This window comes from Triticum aestivum, chromosome 3B (genome assembly GCF_018294505.1).
Source record: "Triticum aestivum cultivar Chinese Spring chromosome 3B, IWGSC CS RefSeq v2.1, whole genome shotgun sequence".
In the NCBI taxonomy this organism is placed as follows: Eukaryota; Viridiplantae; Streptophyta; class Magnoliopsida; order Poales; family Poaceae; genus Triticum; species Triticum aestivum.
In genome coordinates, this window is record NC_057801.1 from 124,696,136 (window position 1) to 124,714,235 (window position 18,100).

At 48.3% G+C, this 18,100-nt stretch overlaps 1 protein-coding gene across 1 annotated transcript; it reads right to left on the reverse strand.

Moving 5' to 3' along the window:
* Nucleotides 1–1,423: 1,423 nt before the first annotated feature.
* Nucleotides 1,424–2,211, reverse strand: LOC123065005 (17.5 kDa class II heat shock protein-like). The gene has a single exon (XM_044488381.1). The coding sequence runs from the start codon at nt 2,111–2,113 to the stop codon at nt 1,634–1,636; it is 480 nt and encodes a 159-aa protein (XP_044344316.1). The 5' UTR covers nt 2,114–2,211; the 3' UTR covers nt 1,424–1,633.
* Between the last annotated feature and the right edge of the window lie 15,889 nt (nt 2,212–18,100).

Consider the following 18,100-nt stretch of genomic DNA (forward strand, 5'->3'; position numbering starts at 1 on the left):
GCGTTATATTAATATAGTGTTGTCCTATTTAAAGGCTTAGAGTACACCGATGGTTGTTTCCGTTTTACCTATTAGTGCTTGGAGACTAGGAATTGCAAGCAAAAAATTGGTCGATAGTAGTCAATCAATAAAATCAATTAATCAACAGATTTCTAATTAATTTCTAATTCGTGGTCCAGCGAGACGCTAACGATAGGCGATGTCCTCAACATCGGTCGTATAAAAATTTCAAATGGAGGCCGAGCTCCATGAAGACCTTAATTTGAGAACTTAGAAATTTAAAATTCTCATTTTTTATTTGAAAAAAATACACATATATCCAAAGACATAATGCACATGCGTGCGAATTTTCAGGTCAAAATACGTGAAAACGAGGACTACAGAAAAGACAAATTTGTGCATTTTTTAGCATATGTACTGTTGATTCTCAAAGACTATAATTTTTTTTGTGCAGCTTGAATTTTAAGGTATTTCATCCCACATTTGTATACACATAGACATTACATCTTTGTATACATGTATATTTGTTTTTTAGATTTTTAAAATTTAAAAATTGAAATTTTGAATTGTTTAAAATTAGAGGTCTCTACGAAGCTCGGTCTCTAAGATGTCCTACTCTCTGTTGTATTAGTATAAAAACTTCTTTGGCAAAGAAATGACTTCCACGTTATTTTGGTGAAAAAGATCAACAATATACACAAGTTATTATTCACGTTTCTCGTCATCGGATTTTTATTTTCCAAAGTTGACGGGACTTTTTTCCTTGGCAGGTCAAATTTGTTTTCATAATAGTTTCAGAATTTTTGAAGTATTTTTGAATGACTTCCCACATATGTACTTGCACCCGAGAGTACCGTGGCATTTCCCAAGTCATGTCGAGATAAAGAGGTTTGTGTTGTGCATGAAACACATCACTCTTTTTGCCCCACGCAATCATGGCTGCTTCATTTTTCATTATATCAAAATAAATGTATTTCAAAATCAGTTCATAGTACACTGAAATTACCTCATACTCTCACGTCCGAAAATACTATATCTAGATGTATTTTAATTCTAGATACATCCTCGTACTCTACCTCATTCTCTCACGTCCGAAAATACTGTATCTAGATGTATTTTAGTTCTATATACATCCTCCTCGTACTCCGGACGAACGGAGTATATCCTCATACCTCGATCAATCGGATTTGGTGATTCTCACATGTTTCATTCAGGCAAAGCCGAATAACATTTCTGAATTCTCAATTCTAATTAGAATTTCTCCCTGGTGCAAAGAACACTTCAGAGCTAGTTCGGTTTCCACCTAATTTTGTTATTCCACATGTTCTGGTCTTATCCAGTTTTCCGTTAAGTTACAAACACAGCTTTCTGAATTTTCAAAACACTGAGAAGAAACGAACATCTTTGATTTTTCAATAGAAAATGTGGCCAAGAGAATCGCAAGTTTTATTCAGGCGAAGCCGGAGATCATCCCCATTTCCATTAACGAAACATCAAACCATCACGACACACACCCTCTAGGCTCTAGCAGATGATATCAGAAGACATACACTCCATTACTCATCACAGGAAACTCGCTACTCACTCACACTCACTCACACTCTGCTTCGATTCGACGCGCACACGATGCATCTCAGGCGACCTGGACCTGGATGGTCTTGGGCTTCTTGGGCTCGGGCGGCGGCAGCTTCTCGACGGTGACGGTGAGCACGCCGTCGCGGCACGCGGCGGAGATCTTCTCCATGTCGGCGTTCTCGGGGAGCACGAACTTGCGCATCAGCTTGCCCATGCGGCGCTCCATCCGCAGGTACTTGGTGTCCTCCTTCTCCTCCCTCCTGCGCTCGCCGCTGATGACCAGCACCCGCTCGTCCTCCACCTGCACCTGGATGTCGCCGGAACCCAGCCCCGGCATGTCCACCACGAAAGCGTACGCGCCCGGCAGCTCCTTCACGTCGGCGGGGGTGGCCGCCATGGCGCGCGCGTCGCGGACGTAGGCGCGCGTCGGGCCCTGCTTCTCGCCGCCGGGGGCACCGGTTTCGCCATCTGGGATGTCCAGCAGGTGCTGCAGCGCCGTCATCATTGGGTTCTCCAAGCCGAACACCATGCCCGCCATTCTCGCTCGCGGATCTTGAGCTCGATCGATCTCCTCAGGTTGGACTGCGTTGGATTGCTTGTTGAATTTTGTGGAATGCTTTGGTGGGGATGCGATGGCGAGGAGAGGGAGTTTATGTAGGTCGCCAGAGGCGGGGGGTCTGGAAGGTAATGGAAACTTCTGAAAGGTGGTGGAACGAGCGCGGAGCAGCGGGGAGTCTTTCGGGCACCGATGGAGAAAGTTCTAGAGGATCGACCTTCAGAATTGGTAGTGCGGTAGCTTTGTGCCCCACATGTCATTCGGGGCAGCAGAGAGATTTTTTTTCTCTTTCTATAGGATACGCACAGAGAGATTTTCCTTTTGAAAGAAAAACGCAGATTTTTTTTTAGGCAATGACAGGCGCCTGCCCAAATTTGGGTCGGTCGCACCCTGAGCGTCCGATGCACTGCCCTTTAACCGTTCAGATCGACCGTCTGTTTTGTTCTCATCCTCCCGTCGTCTATCTTCTTCCCCCCAAATACGCGAGAAAAAAGCGACGGCGAGCGCCGCCGGCCAGGCGGCCACCTTCCCCCAGCCATGGGCACGCGCCTCTCGCCGTTGACGGTGCGCTTGGCCTTCCCCATCGCCGTTCAAATCGCTCACCATGGCTACCTCGTCGTGCAACTCCTGGTCGTGGACGCGTCGCTGCTCCAGCAGCGCCGTTCCTAGCACCGGCCGGAGAGGGTTGTAGCTCCCGACCCCCATGGTTGCAGCACCGGGTTGCGCCGCCCCCGCCGCTTCTCGCCGTCAACGCTCGGCGCATCGGTGCCCGCCCGCCGTCCCTCGCCATCATCTCTTGGGTCATTGTTTCGGCACATAACCTTCACAACAATACAAAACGCCGGATGTAACTTTTGAGTGGGGGAAAACTTTGTTTTTGCCACTCTAGTTTTTGCCAACTTTACTTATGGCAATCTAAAATTTGACATCTTATTTTTGCCACTCTTAGTTTTTGACAATGTATCACAAATGCCATTTTGTTACACTTCCGTGAGTTGACCATTTCTTTTACCCAGTTGACCCGAAAAAAACCTGTCAGTATTTTCAAAAATGACATAAGTTGCCCCTACTGACTTGTGGGGCCACTTTGAAAGTGACCCAGACCCTAATCAGTACACACACCCATCCAGCCGTCCTAGCTCCTAGCCGCACCACACACACCCGCATCCACTCACCGCCGCCAACTCCGGCCGCCGCCTTGCCACCTTCGGCCGTGTCCCCGCTCGCCACCACAGCCAGCCGCCTCCATCCCGGCGCTCGGCGCTCCACCCCTGCCGTCCGGCACGGCCCCTGCCGGAGCTGCCGCCTGGTCGCGCGCGAGGCCTGGCCGCCGCCTGCGCTTCTCATGGAGGAGCTCACCTTCGAGGCATATCTCCTTGCTCCGCGTCGCTCTCCTCGTTCCGAAGGGCTGGCAACGACCCACCTTCGTCCTCCCCTACCTCCTCTCGTCCGGGACGGGGACGCAGTCCCTGCTCACTCGGGATCTGGGACCCCATGGGCCTGCGTGCCTCTATCGTCAGCAACGCCGGCTATACACCTCCGGAACGCCGCCTCATCACCAGCACCGACTGGGTGCACGCCTCTGCCTCGTCACCAGTGTATGGTGGTGCTCGCGGCCGTAGGCATCCTACCGAGCTCCGTGCATCAAGGTGGCAGCGCTCGCGACCGTGGATGAGCCCAAGTCGTCTCCAGCTCCTGCTCTTCTCCATGGCTGAGACGTACTACTCTCCGTCCATGGCGTTGCCTCCATTGGAGATGCATATGTATGTGTTGTGCCTTGCGCGCCTGATGTATGTGTGTGAAAGTGTGGTGAATCGGAGATGTATGAATGGATGCGCGGCTGCTTAATCTGTTTGCATTTTTTTTCTTATTAGTAGATGAACTCGGTCGAATCAACGCATCTGCTGTGTTTGTCAAGTATCAGTAAAATTTCAACAAAAACTGTAGTGGCAAAAGCAAAACAAAAAACCAAGGGCAATATTGTCTTTGCCCTGCTTCGTTTGGTCAAACTGTGCCTTGACCTGACAGAATGGCATTTGTGATACATTGCCAAATTTTAGAGTGGCAAAAGTGAGGTGTCAAATTTTAGAGTGGCGTAAGTAAAATTGGCAAAAATTAGAGTGGCAAAAACAAAATTTTCCCTTTTGATTGTGTTGGTTTTAGCCCACGGCAGCGGCGCCCGTCGTTGTCTCAGCACCACTTCGCCAGCTGAAGCAAAACAAAACACTGGTTCCAGCTTTTGTCGATAATTGTTCCAACATCTACATCACATGGTTGTAGCTCCGCTACTAGTCGGTTCCAGCAAAAATAAGAGGATTGCGAGTCTTCATCTCCGTCAACTCTTGCTACAAAAAAACAACGGTTCCAGCATCCCTGCTGCCCGGTTGAAGCAAATTGTCGATGATGGTGTCGCCGCTGCAGCTCTGGTGAGCACGGTTGTAGCACCTGCGATCATGGTTGTGGCAAAAAATGTCGATGACGGCGTTGCCGTTTGCAACTCCGGTTAGCGCGGTTGCAGCTTCTGGGCAATGCCCTGGCGGGTTGTAGCAAATTATGTGGCTGGTTATAGCACACAAGGATGCCGGTTCAGCAAAAACTCATCATGCCTTGGCCGGTGTGCACCACCACCACCGCTTGTTGTGCAGCCGTCGACGACGATTGTAGCAAGGCCATGTGCAGCACCGCCACTCGCAGTCGTTGCATCTTGATGGACGGTTCCCGTAGCTACGTTGGAGGGACTCGAAGCCGGACTTGGGCGGAGGACTTCGCTGGTATCCACGAGGGTTCTAGGCGGCCATGGCCTCGGGGATGGGAGAGGGTCTCGCCCGCAATGATGGAGCGACGATATTGGGCGCTGAGCAAGCCGTGTAGGTGCACCGGTTCCAACTTATCGGGGAGTCACTCGTCGGGGAAGATTCATGTGTTGGGCTGACCAGGGATGGGAGTTTGGAGGTAGGGGATTGGGAGCAAACAGAGACCGGGACAACGAGTGGCTGCGCTGTGTTGTAGGGGGATAAGACAGAAGGAGAAAGCAGTGTGCGTGTGGCCAAGAGCGAGGTGGTCGCGTGCACGAGTCCACAAAGTGTGTTAGCGAGCGAGGCATCCGGTGGAACGTTCGGCCAGCGCGCCGGATACAAGCGTTTACCTTTTTTTAGGGGCAAAGGACTTCTATTCAGAACTACTACCCCGTCCTCGTTTATTGGTCCCCATTGTATTTTGTGTTAAATTTTGACCATAAAATTTAACTAAAAAAATATTCACGCATGTCACAAAAAGTTATATCATTGGAAACTATGTTCAAATACGAATCCAATGATATAATTTTTGTTGACATGCATTAATATTTTGTTAGTTAAATATTTGGTCAAAATTTGGCACAAATTACAAAAGGGACCAATAAACCAGGACAGAGGTAGTACTGAACTAGTAAATGTTTTTTTTGCAAGATTGCTGAACTAGTAAGGCCTCATTCAGTTTGGAGGATTTTCATAGGAAAAACATAGGAACAAGGATTCCAGAGGAAACTTTCCTATAGATGCATTCAGTTTATAGGAAGTGCGTATACTAATTTCGTAGGAACACTGCTCATTTCCTGTGTTTTGAAGGAAACAAGACATTCACTCAAAACTCATTTTGCGCGTAAGAATGAGGCAGGTCAATTCCTTAGAATGGCAAGTGCCATCCTATCAAATTCCTATACTAATCCTAATTTCTACGTTTTAGTTTTCTCTAAACCGAATGAGCCCTAAATGTTGCTTAGTGCGCCACGCACGTGTTGACACCAATAATCTGAAGGAAATATGCCCTAGAGGCAATAATAAAGTTGTTATTTTATATTTCCTTATTTATGATAAAGGTTTATTATTGATGCTAGAACTATATTGATTGGAAACTTAAATACATGTGTGGATACATAAACAAATACCGTGTCCCTAGTAAGAATGATGCAATGGACAAGACCCATCCGTTAGCTTAGCATATGATCGTTTAGTTTATTGCTATTGCTTTCTTAAATGTCAAATACATATTCCTTCGCCTATGAGATCATGCAACTCCCGGATACCAGAGGAATACCTTGTGTGCTATTAAACGTCACAATGTAACTGGGTGATCATAAAGATGCTCTACAGGTATCTCCGAAGGTGTCTGTTGAGTTGGCATGGATCGAGATTAGGATTTGTCACTCCGTGTATCGAAGAGGTATCTCTAGGCCCTCTCGGTGATAAACATCACAAGAAGCTTGCAAGCAAAGTGACTAAGGAGTTAGTTACGATATGATGTATTACAGAATGAGTAAAGAGACTTGCCGGTAACAAGATTGAACTAGGTATGAAGATACCAGCGATCGAATCTCAGGCAAGTAACATACCGACAAAGGGAAGTACGTATATTGTCATAAGCTTCGACCGATAAAGATATTTGTAGAATATGTAGGAACCAATATGGGCATCCAGGTTCCGCTATTGGTTATTGATCGAAGAGGTGTCTCGGTCATGTCTACATAGTTCTCGAACCCATAGGGTCCACACGCTTAACGTTCGTTGACGATATAGTGTTATATGAGTTATGTGATTTGGTGAACGAATGTTGTTCGGAGTCCCGGATGAGATCACGGACATGACAAGGAGCTCCAAAATGGTTCGGAGGTAAAGATTGATATATAGGACGATGCTATTCGGACACCGGAAAGGTTTCAGAGCGTACTGGGTAGTCACCGGATCACCAGAAGGGGTTCCGGGTAGCCATGCACTGGAAGGTTAATGGGCCTTATTGGCCAAGAGGGAGAACACACCAGCCCACAAGGGGCTGGTGCACCCCTTCCCTTGGCTTCCGGCCCTATGGATGTAAAGGAGGGAGGGCTAGCCCATCTTTCGTTCCCTCCACCTAGGAGGAAGGAGGGGGGGCTCCACCTCCTCCTTCCTCTCCCCCCCCCCGCACGCAAACAAGGAAGGGGGTGGGGGTGGCTAGGGCAGGAGCCCAAGGAGGATTGGCCTCCTTGGGGTGCCTCCTGGCTGCTCCCCCTCTCCCCCACCTATATATATGAGGGAGGGGGCACCACACAACCCTAGGAGAATCTCTTAGCCGTGTGCGGCGGCCCTGTCCACAGTTTTGTCCCTCGGTCATAATTTCGGAGAGCTTAGGCGAAGCCCTGTGGAGATTACATCACCACGACCGTCACCACGCCGTCGCGCTGCTGGAACTCATCTACTACTTCGCTCATCTTGCTGGATCAAGAAGGCGAGGACTTCACCGAGCTGAACGTGTGCTGAACGCGAAGGTGCCGTATGTTTGGTACTTGATCGGTTGGATCACGAAGAAGTTCGACTACGTCAACTGCGTTACTAAAACTTCCGCTTATGGTCTACGAGAGTACATAGACACACTCTCCCCTCTCGTTGCTATGCATCTCCATGGATAGATCTTGTGTGTGCATAGAATTTTTTTTGTTTACCATGCAACATTTCCCAACAGTGGCATCATGAGGCAGGTCTATGCATAGATGATATGCACGAGTAGAACAAAAAGAGTTGTGGGCGGTGATGGTCATACTGCTTACCACCAACGTCTTATTTTGATTCGGCGGACCAGCCTTACATGCCCACGTACATGAGACCGGTTCCACCGAAATACATGCAACTTGTTTTGCATAAAGGTGGCTGGCGGGTGTTTGTTTCTCCTACTTTAGTTGAATCGAATTTGACTATGGCCGGTCCTTGAAGAAGGTTTAAACAACAAACTTGATAAATCATCGTTGTGGTTTTTGCCGTAGGTAAGAACGGTTCTTGCTAGAAGCCCGTAGCAGCCACGTAAAACTTGCAACAACAAAGTAGAGGACATCTAACTTGTTTTTGCAGGGCATGTTGTGATGTGATATGGTAAGGACGTGATGTGATATGCGTTGTTGTATGAGATGATCATGTTTTGTAATGTCTACTATCGGTAGGAGCCTTAGGGTTGTCTCTTAATTATTTTATGAAATGCAAGCACCATGTAATTGCTTTACTTTATCGCTATGCGTTAGCAATTGTTGTAGAAGCAATAGTTAGCGAGACAACCCCGACGCAAGGATGGAGATCAAGGTGTCGAGCTGGTGATGATGGAGATCATGACGATGCTTTGGAGATGGAGATCAAAAGCACAAGATGATGATGGCCATATCATGTCACATATTTTGATTGTATGTGATGTTTATCCTTTACGCATCTTATTTTGCTTAGAACGGCGGTAGCATTATAAGATGATCCCTTCACTAAATTTTAAGATAAAAGTGTTCTTCCCGAGTATGCACCATTGCCAAAGTTCGTCGTTTCGAAGCACCTTGTGATGATCGAGCATGATAGACTCTACGTTCACATACGACGGGTGTAATACAGTTTTGCACATGTAGAATACTTGGGTTAAACTTGACGAGCTTAACATGTACAGACATGGTCTCGGAAGACTGGAGACCTAAAGGTCAAACATGAATCATATAGTAGATATGATCAACATAGAGATGTTCACCATTGATGACTACCCCATCTCACGTGATGATCGAACATGAGTTAGTTGATTTGGATCATGTATCACTTAGATAACTTGAGGGATATTTATTTAAGTGGGAGTTCATTAGTATTTTGATTAGTTGAACTTAATTTATCATGAACTTAGTCTTAATAGTTTTGCATATCTATGTTGTAGATCAATGGCCCGTGCTACTGTTCCCCTAAAATTTAATGCGTTCCTTGAGAAAGCTAAGTTGAAAGATGATGGTAGCAACTACACGGACTGGGTCTGTAACTTGAGGATTATCCTCATTGCTGCACATAAGAATTATGTCCTTGATGCACCGCTAGGTGACAGACCTGCTGCAGGAGCTACTCTAGATGTTATGAACGTCTCGCAGGCTCGATTTGATGACTACTCAATAGTTCAGTGGGCCATGCTTTATGACTCAGAACCGGGACTTCAAAGACGTTTTGAACGTCTTGGAGCATATGAGATGTTCCAAGAGTTGAAGTTAATATTTCAAGCAAATGCCCGAGTTGAGAGATATGAAGTCTCCAACAAGTTCTATAGTTGCAAGATGGAGGAGAATAGTTTTGTCAGTGAATACATACTCAAAATGTCTGGGTATCATAACCACTTGACTCAGCTGGGAGTTGAACTTCCAGTTGATAGTGTTATTGATGGAGTTCTTCAATCACTGCCACCAAGCTACAAAGGCTTCATAATGAACTATAATATGCAAGGGATGACGAAAACAATTCCCAATCTCTTCACGATGCTTAAGGCCACGGAGGTAGACATCAAGAAGGAGCATCAAGTGTTGATGGTTAACAAGAAAACTAGTTTCAAGAAAAAGGGCAATGGAAAGAAAGGGAACTTCAAGAAGAATGGCAAGCAAGTTGCCGCTCCCGGGAAGAAGCCCAAAGCTGAACCCAAGCCTGAAACTGAGTGCTTCTACTGCAAAGGGAATGGTTGAGGGAGTCCTGGATTAGGGGGTATCCGGATAGCCGGACTATATACTTTGGACGGACTGTTGGACTATGAAGATTCAAGATTGAAGACTTCGTTCCGTCTCCGGATGGGACTCTCCTTTGCGTGGAAGGCAAGCTTGGTGATTCGGATGTTAGATCTCCTTCTCTGTAACCGACTCTGTGTAACCCTTGCCCCCTCCAGTGTCTATATAAACCGGAGGGTTTAGTCTGTAGGACAACAATAATCATAATCACAGGCTAGCTCCTAGGGTTTAGCCTCTACGATCTCGTTGTAGATCAACTCTTGTAATACTCATATCATCAAGATCAATCAAGCAGAAAGTAGGGTATTACCTCCACCGAGAGGGCCCGAACCTGGGTAAAACATCGTGTCCCCTGCCTCCTGTTACCATTAGCCTTAGACGCACAGTTCAGGACCCCCTACCCGAGATCCGCCGGTTTTGACACCGACATTGGTGCTTTCATTGAGAGTTCCTCTGTGCCATCGCTGCAAGGCTCGATGGCTCGTCTCGTTGTCAAGGACAACATCACCTCTAGGGGAGCCCTGGCTCTAGGCTAGACTGTCTGGCTGGGCAGCTTTGTCATGACCGCCCGATCGGCGGCCACGCCGACGATGGCCTCTCAGGTCATCAAAAACAGCTTCCACGTCGATTCAGAACTTTCCAAATAGATGAATCCAACGGAGCTCTCCTCCCTTAATGAGCTCTTGGATCGCATCGCCGCTCTGGGCGTCGCTACGGACTATGACCGGATCGGGCTTAAATCCGACCAAAGGGAGATTTACTCTCCGCCGGTCACCCATGAGATAGCGGTAGTCGAAGAGCATCGTGCAAATTCTCACTCTATCTTGAGAATGAACTATGTCCGGATTCCAGAGCTCTTCGAGCCGGATACCCACCCGTAGGAGGACATGACCTAAACCCCGAACTTAGAATCGGGCGGCGGGCCGGAAAAATTGGGCAACATCCCGGAGCCTGAGCCACCAAGCTCGGAAGCTTCTCTGCCCCTGGGTCTCAGATTGGGTCAGGATTCGGATTTAATTCCACCCACCGACCCAGACTTATGCAATCTTTCCTATATCAGACAAGAGCCCCAAGAGACAATACATCATTACTGGGCCAGATTCTTCCTTGTGATAAACAAGGTCAAGGACTGTCGCGAGGAAGACGCAATCTCACTCTTTTGCAAAAATTGCACGAACAAAGGGATCCTCAACGCTATAAGTCGCCGTGACATAGTACATTTTGCTGACTTAGCGGCCATAGTACAGAAGTACTGTGCGATGGAAAGCGCCTGGAAAACCCAAACAAACTTCTGGGATAATCCGGCTCTCACTAAACCTTCGTCCGAACTAAAAGGGTAAACTCTCGCAAGTCACCCGATTCAATTACCAAAAAACCAAAGCCCGCCGCAGGGCGTGGAACCGTATTGGAGGAATGGCTCAATGGGCCATGCAAAATTCACAGCACACCGGATACCATGCCAACGCATAGCCTTAGAGCATGTTAACTCCGGCAGGTAGCAAAGAGCGACAAGGATCTCCTTGTAAACCATACAGCAGAGCAACATCCTGCCGAAGAAAACAATGTGGTACTGACAGTCTTCAAGACGTTCGCCTAAAATAATAGGTGCAAGCGAGCTCATCGCAGTTTCGCTGAAGTTTGCCACGTGGCAAAAATAAATCCGTGGAGCGACACTGCTATAACCTTCAATGCCAGTGACGAACCTCAATTCCAAACAGTCCGGGCACCAGCCGCTTTGGTCCTTAGCCCAATCGTGGACGGCTTCCGGCTCACTAAAGTTCTCATGGACAGCGGAAGCGGATTAAACCTCATCTACGAGGAAACCCTTAACAAGATGGAAATTGACAAAAGCCACATTGAGCAAAGCAGCACAACCTTCAGGGGAATCATCCCTAGTCGGGAGGCACGGTGTGCGGGAAAAATCACACTAGATGTGGTATTTGGCTCGCCGGAGAATTATAGGTCCGAAGAAATCATGTTCCAAGTGGCCCCATTCAGCAGCGGATACCACGCCCTCTTAGGGCGGGACGAATTCACGAGCTTTCAAGCTATACCCCATTACGGGTACATGAAGCTCAAAATGCCCGACCCAATGGAATCATCACTCTAGCTAGTGATCCGGACGTCGCACTCCGTGCCGAAAACAAAACTGGAGGCATTATCCGAAGCCCTCGCGGCCGAAGAACTAACAAAGCTGCGCGCCACAGTGGACAGAGACGACGTGATACTCGACAAGCGACCCAAGACCACCTCTTTCAAGCCCGCAGACGAGATAATCAAATTCCAGGTCCACCCAATGGACCCACAAAGACAACTTCCATTGGGACACAGTTGAATCCCACAATGGACGCCGCACTGCGAGATTTCCTATGTGAGAATTGGGATATTTTCGCCTGGCATCCTTCAGACATGTTGGGCACCCCACGCAGGCTGGCCGAACACAACCTCAATATACAGAAAGGATACAAGCAAGTCAAGCAAACCCTTAGGCGCTTTTCAGAGCCTAAGCGGCAAGCCATGGGAGAAGAACTAGCCAAGCTACTCGAAGCCGGATTCATCAGAGATATAAAACATCCAGATTGGCTAGCAAACCTGGTAATGGTACCAAAGAAGGAAAAATCCTGGCGCCTATGTGTCGATTTCAAAGACCTCAATAAGGCTTGCCCTAAGGATCCCTTCCCCCTCCCTCGCATTGGCCAAATCATTGACGCCACCGCAGGACACGACTCACTGTGTTTCCTCGACACATACTCCGGATACCACAGATAAAGATGGTGGAATTCGACCAAGCCGCAACGGCCTTCATAACGCCATATGGCCCCTTCTGTTTCAACACTATGCCTTTCGGGCTCAAAAACGCCGGCGCAACCTATCAACGCATGATTCAGACATGCCTGGAGAAGAAAATCGGCAAAACAGTGGAGGCATACGTGGACGACGTGGTCATCAAAACAAGACACGTCGAAACTTTAATAGATGACTTGAGACTCACGTTCAACAACCTCCGAACATACGACATCAAGCTCAACCCAGAAAAATGTGTCTTCGGCATAGCCTCTGGGAAGTTGCTCGGCTTCATCGTTTCCAATAGAGGAATCAAAGCAAATCCGGCAAAAATCCGAGCTCTGTCACAGTTGGCTATCCCAATAGACCTCAAGTAGATCCAGAAACAAACTAGATGTGTGGCTGCCTTAACTCGCTTTATCTCCTGATTAGGAGAAAAGGCACTACCTCTTTATCGCCTTCTTCGACGCACCGAACACTTCGAGTGGACGGATGCGGCCACGGCCGGACTGCAAGAAATAAAGGCCCTATTGGCCAACAATCCAGTCCTGACCACGCCAAATACTCGCGAACCTATGCTATTATACATAGCTGCAAGACACCAGGTTGTAAGCGTAGTGCTCGTCGTCGAACGAGAAGCAGACAAACACAAGTTCCCGCTCCAAAAGCCGGTATATTACGTGTCCACTGTCCTCACTCCATGCAAATCCCGATACCCACACTATCAAAAGATAGCACATGCGGTCTTCATGGCATCCCAGAAGCTACAACACTACTTCCAAGTGTGTTCGATCACGGTGGCCTCCGAAGTACCACTCAATGACATCATAAATAACCGCGACACGACGGGCCGGATTGCCAAATGGGCTATTGAGCTCCTTCCGTTTGACATAACATACAAACCACGGCGAGCCATTAAGTCGCAAGTACTGGTTGACTTTGTCGCCGAATGGACAGAAGCTGAACTCCCTAAAGAGTACGACGCGTACTCCAATTGGATCATGCACTTCGACGACTCTAAATGCTGGCCAGATTGGGAGCGGGTGTTGTCCTGACATCTTCCACCGGAGACACGGTCCAATATGTACTCCAAATATTATACACAGACTCCAACAATGCAGCCGGATATGAGGCTCTGTTGCATGGTCTTCGGATGGCAGTCTCTATGGGCATTCAACGCCTAGAAGTGCGCGGGACTCGAACCACGCAATATCACAAATAAATGGAGACTTTGATGCCAAGGATCCAAAAATGGCGGCCTACCGTAATGCCGTCATCAAAATGTCAGCTCGGTTCGAGGGACTTGAATTCCACCACGTGGTCCGAGAAAACAATCAAGCGGCGGATATCCTCGCCCGCATCGGCGCTAAACGTGACCCCATCCCATCTAATATCTTCTTGGAAAGGCTGTTCAAGCCATTCGTGGTATGGGAAGGGGAGACATGCAATACCAGTCCGGCCCCGAACACAACCCTAGATTTCGAACCATCTGATGTAATTGGAGGCTCTGCCACCGAAATAACACCTTCGTCCCACGAAATCATGGTTGTCATCTCCCCATGGACCGAGCCCTTCTTGTCCTACCTAAATAGGCAAGAGCTCCCCGAGGATCAAAATGAGGCACGTTGTATTGTGCGGCGTTCCAAGGCCTACAAAGTCCATGAGGGAGAGCTCTATAAGAAAAGTGCCACTGGAGTGCTCCAAAGATGCATCTCCGAAGAGGAAGGGCGGCATCTCTTGGCCGAAATCCATGCCGGACTCGGCGGGCACCACGCTGCAGCTCGGGCACTTGTAAGCAAGGCCTTCCGTACAGGTTTTTACTGGCCGACAGCCCGAGCAGATGCACAAGACCTTGTCCAACAGTGCGTCGCTTGCCAACTCTTCACCAATCAGAGCCATATCCCCCTACCGCTCTCCAAACAATCCCCATAACTTGGCCCTTCGCGGTCTCGGGCTGGATATGGTTGGACCTCTTAAAGGGGGAAGCCATAAGAAAAAATACTTATTGGTCATGGTGGACAAGTTCACCAAATGGATAGAAGCCAAACCAGTTAAAACGGCCGAATCCGGACCAGTGATAGACTTCATATCAGGGGTTATACACCGTTATGGCATACCCCATAGCATCATCACTGACAATGGCTCAAATTTCACAGCCGATGAGGTGAAAACTTGGTGCGGCAACATGGGCATTAAGCTCGATTACGCCTCTGTCTATCACCCCCAAACAAACGGTCAAGTCGAACGCGCAAATGGTCACATCATGAGCGGCATCAAACCCAGACTAGTGCGATCCTTGAAGGAATCATCCACGCACTGGGTCGAGGAGCTCGACTCCGTACTCTGGGGGCTGCGGACCACGCCGAATCGTACCACCGAATACACACCATTTTTATGGTGTATGGCGCAAAAGCAGTGCTACCCTGCGACATAATCCATGACTTAGCTTGCGTGTGCATGTACGAAGAGAAGGAAGCCGAGCTAGATTGGCAGGAAAACTTAGATGCCCTGGAGGAGGAGCGTGACGTCGCAAAGGCCCGTTCCGCATTCTATCAGTAGCAGGCTCGAAGGTATCAAAGCAGAGAAGTACTAGCCAAAACTTATAACATTGGCGAACTCGTTCTACGCCTACCGGAGAAGAAGAAGGACAAGATCAAACCCAAGTGGGAGGGTCCCTTCATCATTGATAAAGTTCTCACTGGAGGAGCGTACCGTCTGTGCAATACATCAGATAACAGACTCGAGCCAAGCCCATGGAACACGGCCAGACTCCGAAGATTCTACGCCTAGCGCCGAACTCAGTGTTCATCTCCTTACCTCCGCCCTTTCAATTATGTCCTCCTTCTTCCTTTCTCGCCCTCTTTACTTTTTCCACATAAAGCCTTAAATGATGTACAGATGCTTCGATCGCTCCGGCCGCACTATGCGTGCTCACTATACCTAGGGGCTTCCTATACGGAAGCTTAATATAATTACTTTCATGGCTTCCTGCCCACCACATATGCGTCTTCTTTCCATATGTGCCTTTTCTTCACCATTTTATGCATCGATATGACTTAAGTTTTGGCCATGCTGGGTTGCCTGGCTCTTATGTTTATGCCCTACATTCCCGTTAATTCGGCTAGGGCATAAGGGGAGCACCTCTGCGATTGTTACCGCCGGTTCAGCCAGATGTGTACCTCAGACTGGGTGAAGCCAAAAGCTAGCGTTCTTAAGGGAATATTCGGTCGGTGAACAAAAGATGTTTTTCGTTTATTACAACGTGAATCCCCAGATGTTTTGTATCCCGCGCTTCTGTTCGCAGTTCGGACATGCACATCGATGCATGCGTACCCAGGGAAAGGAACCCCTAACGAAACTATTCTCTCTGGAAGATGTTTCTTACTATCCATGTAATATAATATAACTAGTTGGGTACTTGTCTGTTCAAGAACTTATGACCCCTACGCCTGGTTTCCATGCATACCCCGGTTTTACATAACTGAGCGGGTATTCGGATACACTTCGGACTGTCGGGCCCGGGGGCTGAAGTGAAAAGGTCCGCCATGACAAATGATTTTCAATCCGGCTAGGGACTACATATGTCCATTGAATTACATAGTCACTTGGACTGGCTATATTCTTCCTCTATACCATCCAACAGGCTGTCTAGCCTACAATCCCGTTGGGAATACTTTGCGGCTAATGCTACTTGGTCATACACCAGACTTACAGGAATCTCTTGCCCATCTGGCCCCAACGGTCCGACTTCGGCCATATGGTTTGGGTCAACCTTGGCGTATCGCATATTCACCATGGCCCAGGCTTCCCTTGCACCTTGTCGGCAAGCTGATATCTTCCATAACTGGTAGCGCCGTCGTGCTCCTTTGAGCATCTTCACAAGCTCGCCCATGCCAATAGGCAGGGAAGCGGATGGCCACAGGGCCTGGGAAATACCCTGCATCACCTGCCGAGCTTGTTCATGCAGTTGTGAGAGATCTTGCAACATAGCACTTGCGGATCCGGGCATCTCCTCTTCAGGACGGCCTGTCAGCATACCTACAGACATAACTCTGTTAACACGCTTCCTTGCCGAACTGTACTACAGTTTGTTTAAGCACTTAATATAAATGCCGCGTCGAAGCCTCCTGTTCTCCTTCACGGAGTCCGCAAGCTGAGCTCGAACATCTGATAATTCGACGCTTAGTCGAACATTGGCATCTTGGAGATTATTCTTCTCTTACCTAACCTGCGTGAGCATGCGCTCGCCAGCCTTTAGCTGTCTTCGGACATGAGACTCATCGTCTTTAACGATCTTCGGATTCTCTCCGGGATTGTCTGCACAATATTTTGTTAAAGTTTGTAAACCATGCCGAATAACAACTGGTATATGTCCTTAAAATTTTCTTCCTCAAGGCAAGTATTACTAGTGGAGGCCTTCTGGGATTCCTCCCGTTCGGCAACTGCGGCCCTTAGCTGGGTCTTGCATTCTTCCAGCCCTTGAGTTAAGTGGGTATTCTTATCTATAAGAACCTATGCATACAATGATCCTTAAATTAGTTGTGCCAACTATTTCATGTCTTAGGGGCTACTGATACACATGCTTATCAAATTTTCTTACCCGTATATCTTTTGCATACTGGTCCGTCGCTCTGGCAAGTCAATCTTGAGTAGCGCGGATGTATGCGTCTCCTGAGTTGAAGGCATTCAACGCCTCCTCAAAGAAAATACCATCGCGGAGTACGGCCCGTCTGCGCCAGTGATTCATGGCACTCTCCACTTTTGAATTTGTAGCAGAAAGCCTATCCGCATCCTCTGTAGGAGGACAATTCGGTGTTGTCCCCACATCAGCCTCCATGGGTGAGTCCGGTTCTGAAATCCGGCTGGCGGAAGCATGGCCGGCAGGGTCTCCGGATATAGTCCGGCGGCTACTCTTTCTACCAGGACATAATGACCGCTGTCACATTTCAACAATGATAATCACAGAGCAAGTTTAAATTGTACCTCTGCAGCGGTGACTCAGCCCTGACCGCCTTCCTCTTAAGCCTGCCTGGCCGGGATGTCCTTTGCTGATGAGTCCCTATGGGCTCTGCGCGGCGTTCCGAGCGCCGCTTCTATAAAAGTGTAACATATGCACATAAGGTATGGCATAGCGAAGGAATCCTTTTCGGAAGTTAGGACCCCGACTTTATTTACATGCGACACGGGGAGCAACCCGGGGTAATTGGCGACGATGGCCACTAAGGTGCCGTCACAGCTTGCCTGGTAGAATGTCCCGTCAACAAGCTCCACAGATATGTCCGGATCTTCTTCAAGTCCGGGGTCGATAGCCCGGCCAGGATCCTTTGGTTGCGGGGATGGGCTGTTGAACTCTTTCATGACCTTTTTCAGTTCCTACTTTGAAATAGCTAGGTAAATGATTGTGACAAAAGGAGACAAGGATGAATCGAGTTGAGTAAATAATGACAGCTTACCCATCTTGGGGGATTGTACATGGAAAATCCGTCCCGCGGTTTTATGCGGAGGAACTCCTCTTCTTCTCCTTTATATAAATCGGACCATATTCTCGCCAGAGCGGTGGCAGAGTCCGGACCATTACGACCGCAGCGAGTGGCATCGTCTTCTCCATTGAAGTGCCACATGGGTTTCCCCCGATATTGAAGTGGCTGCACTCCCCGCATGATGCATATTGACATAACTTC

Bases quoted from the DNA above. Each gene is read 5' to 3' on its own strand.
- LOC123065005 (XM_044488381.1), bottom strand. From the start codon at position 2,113: ATGGCGGGCATGGTGTTCGGCTTGGAGAACCCAATGATGACGGCGCTG.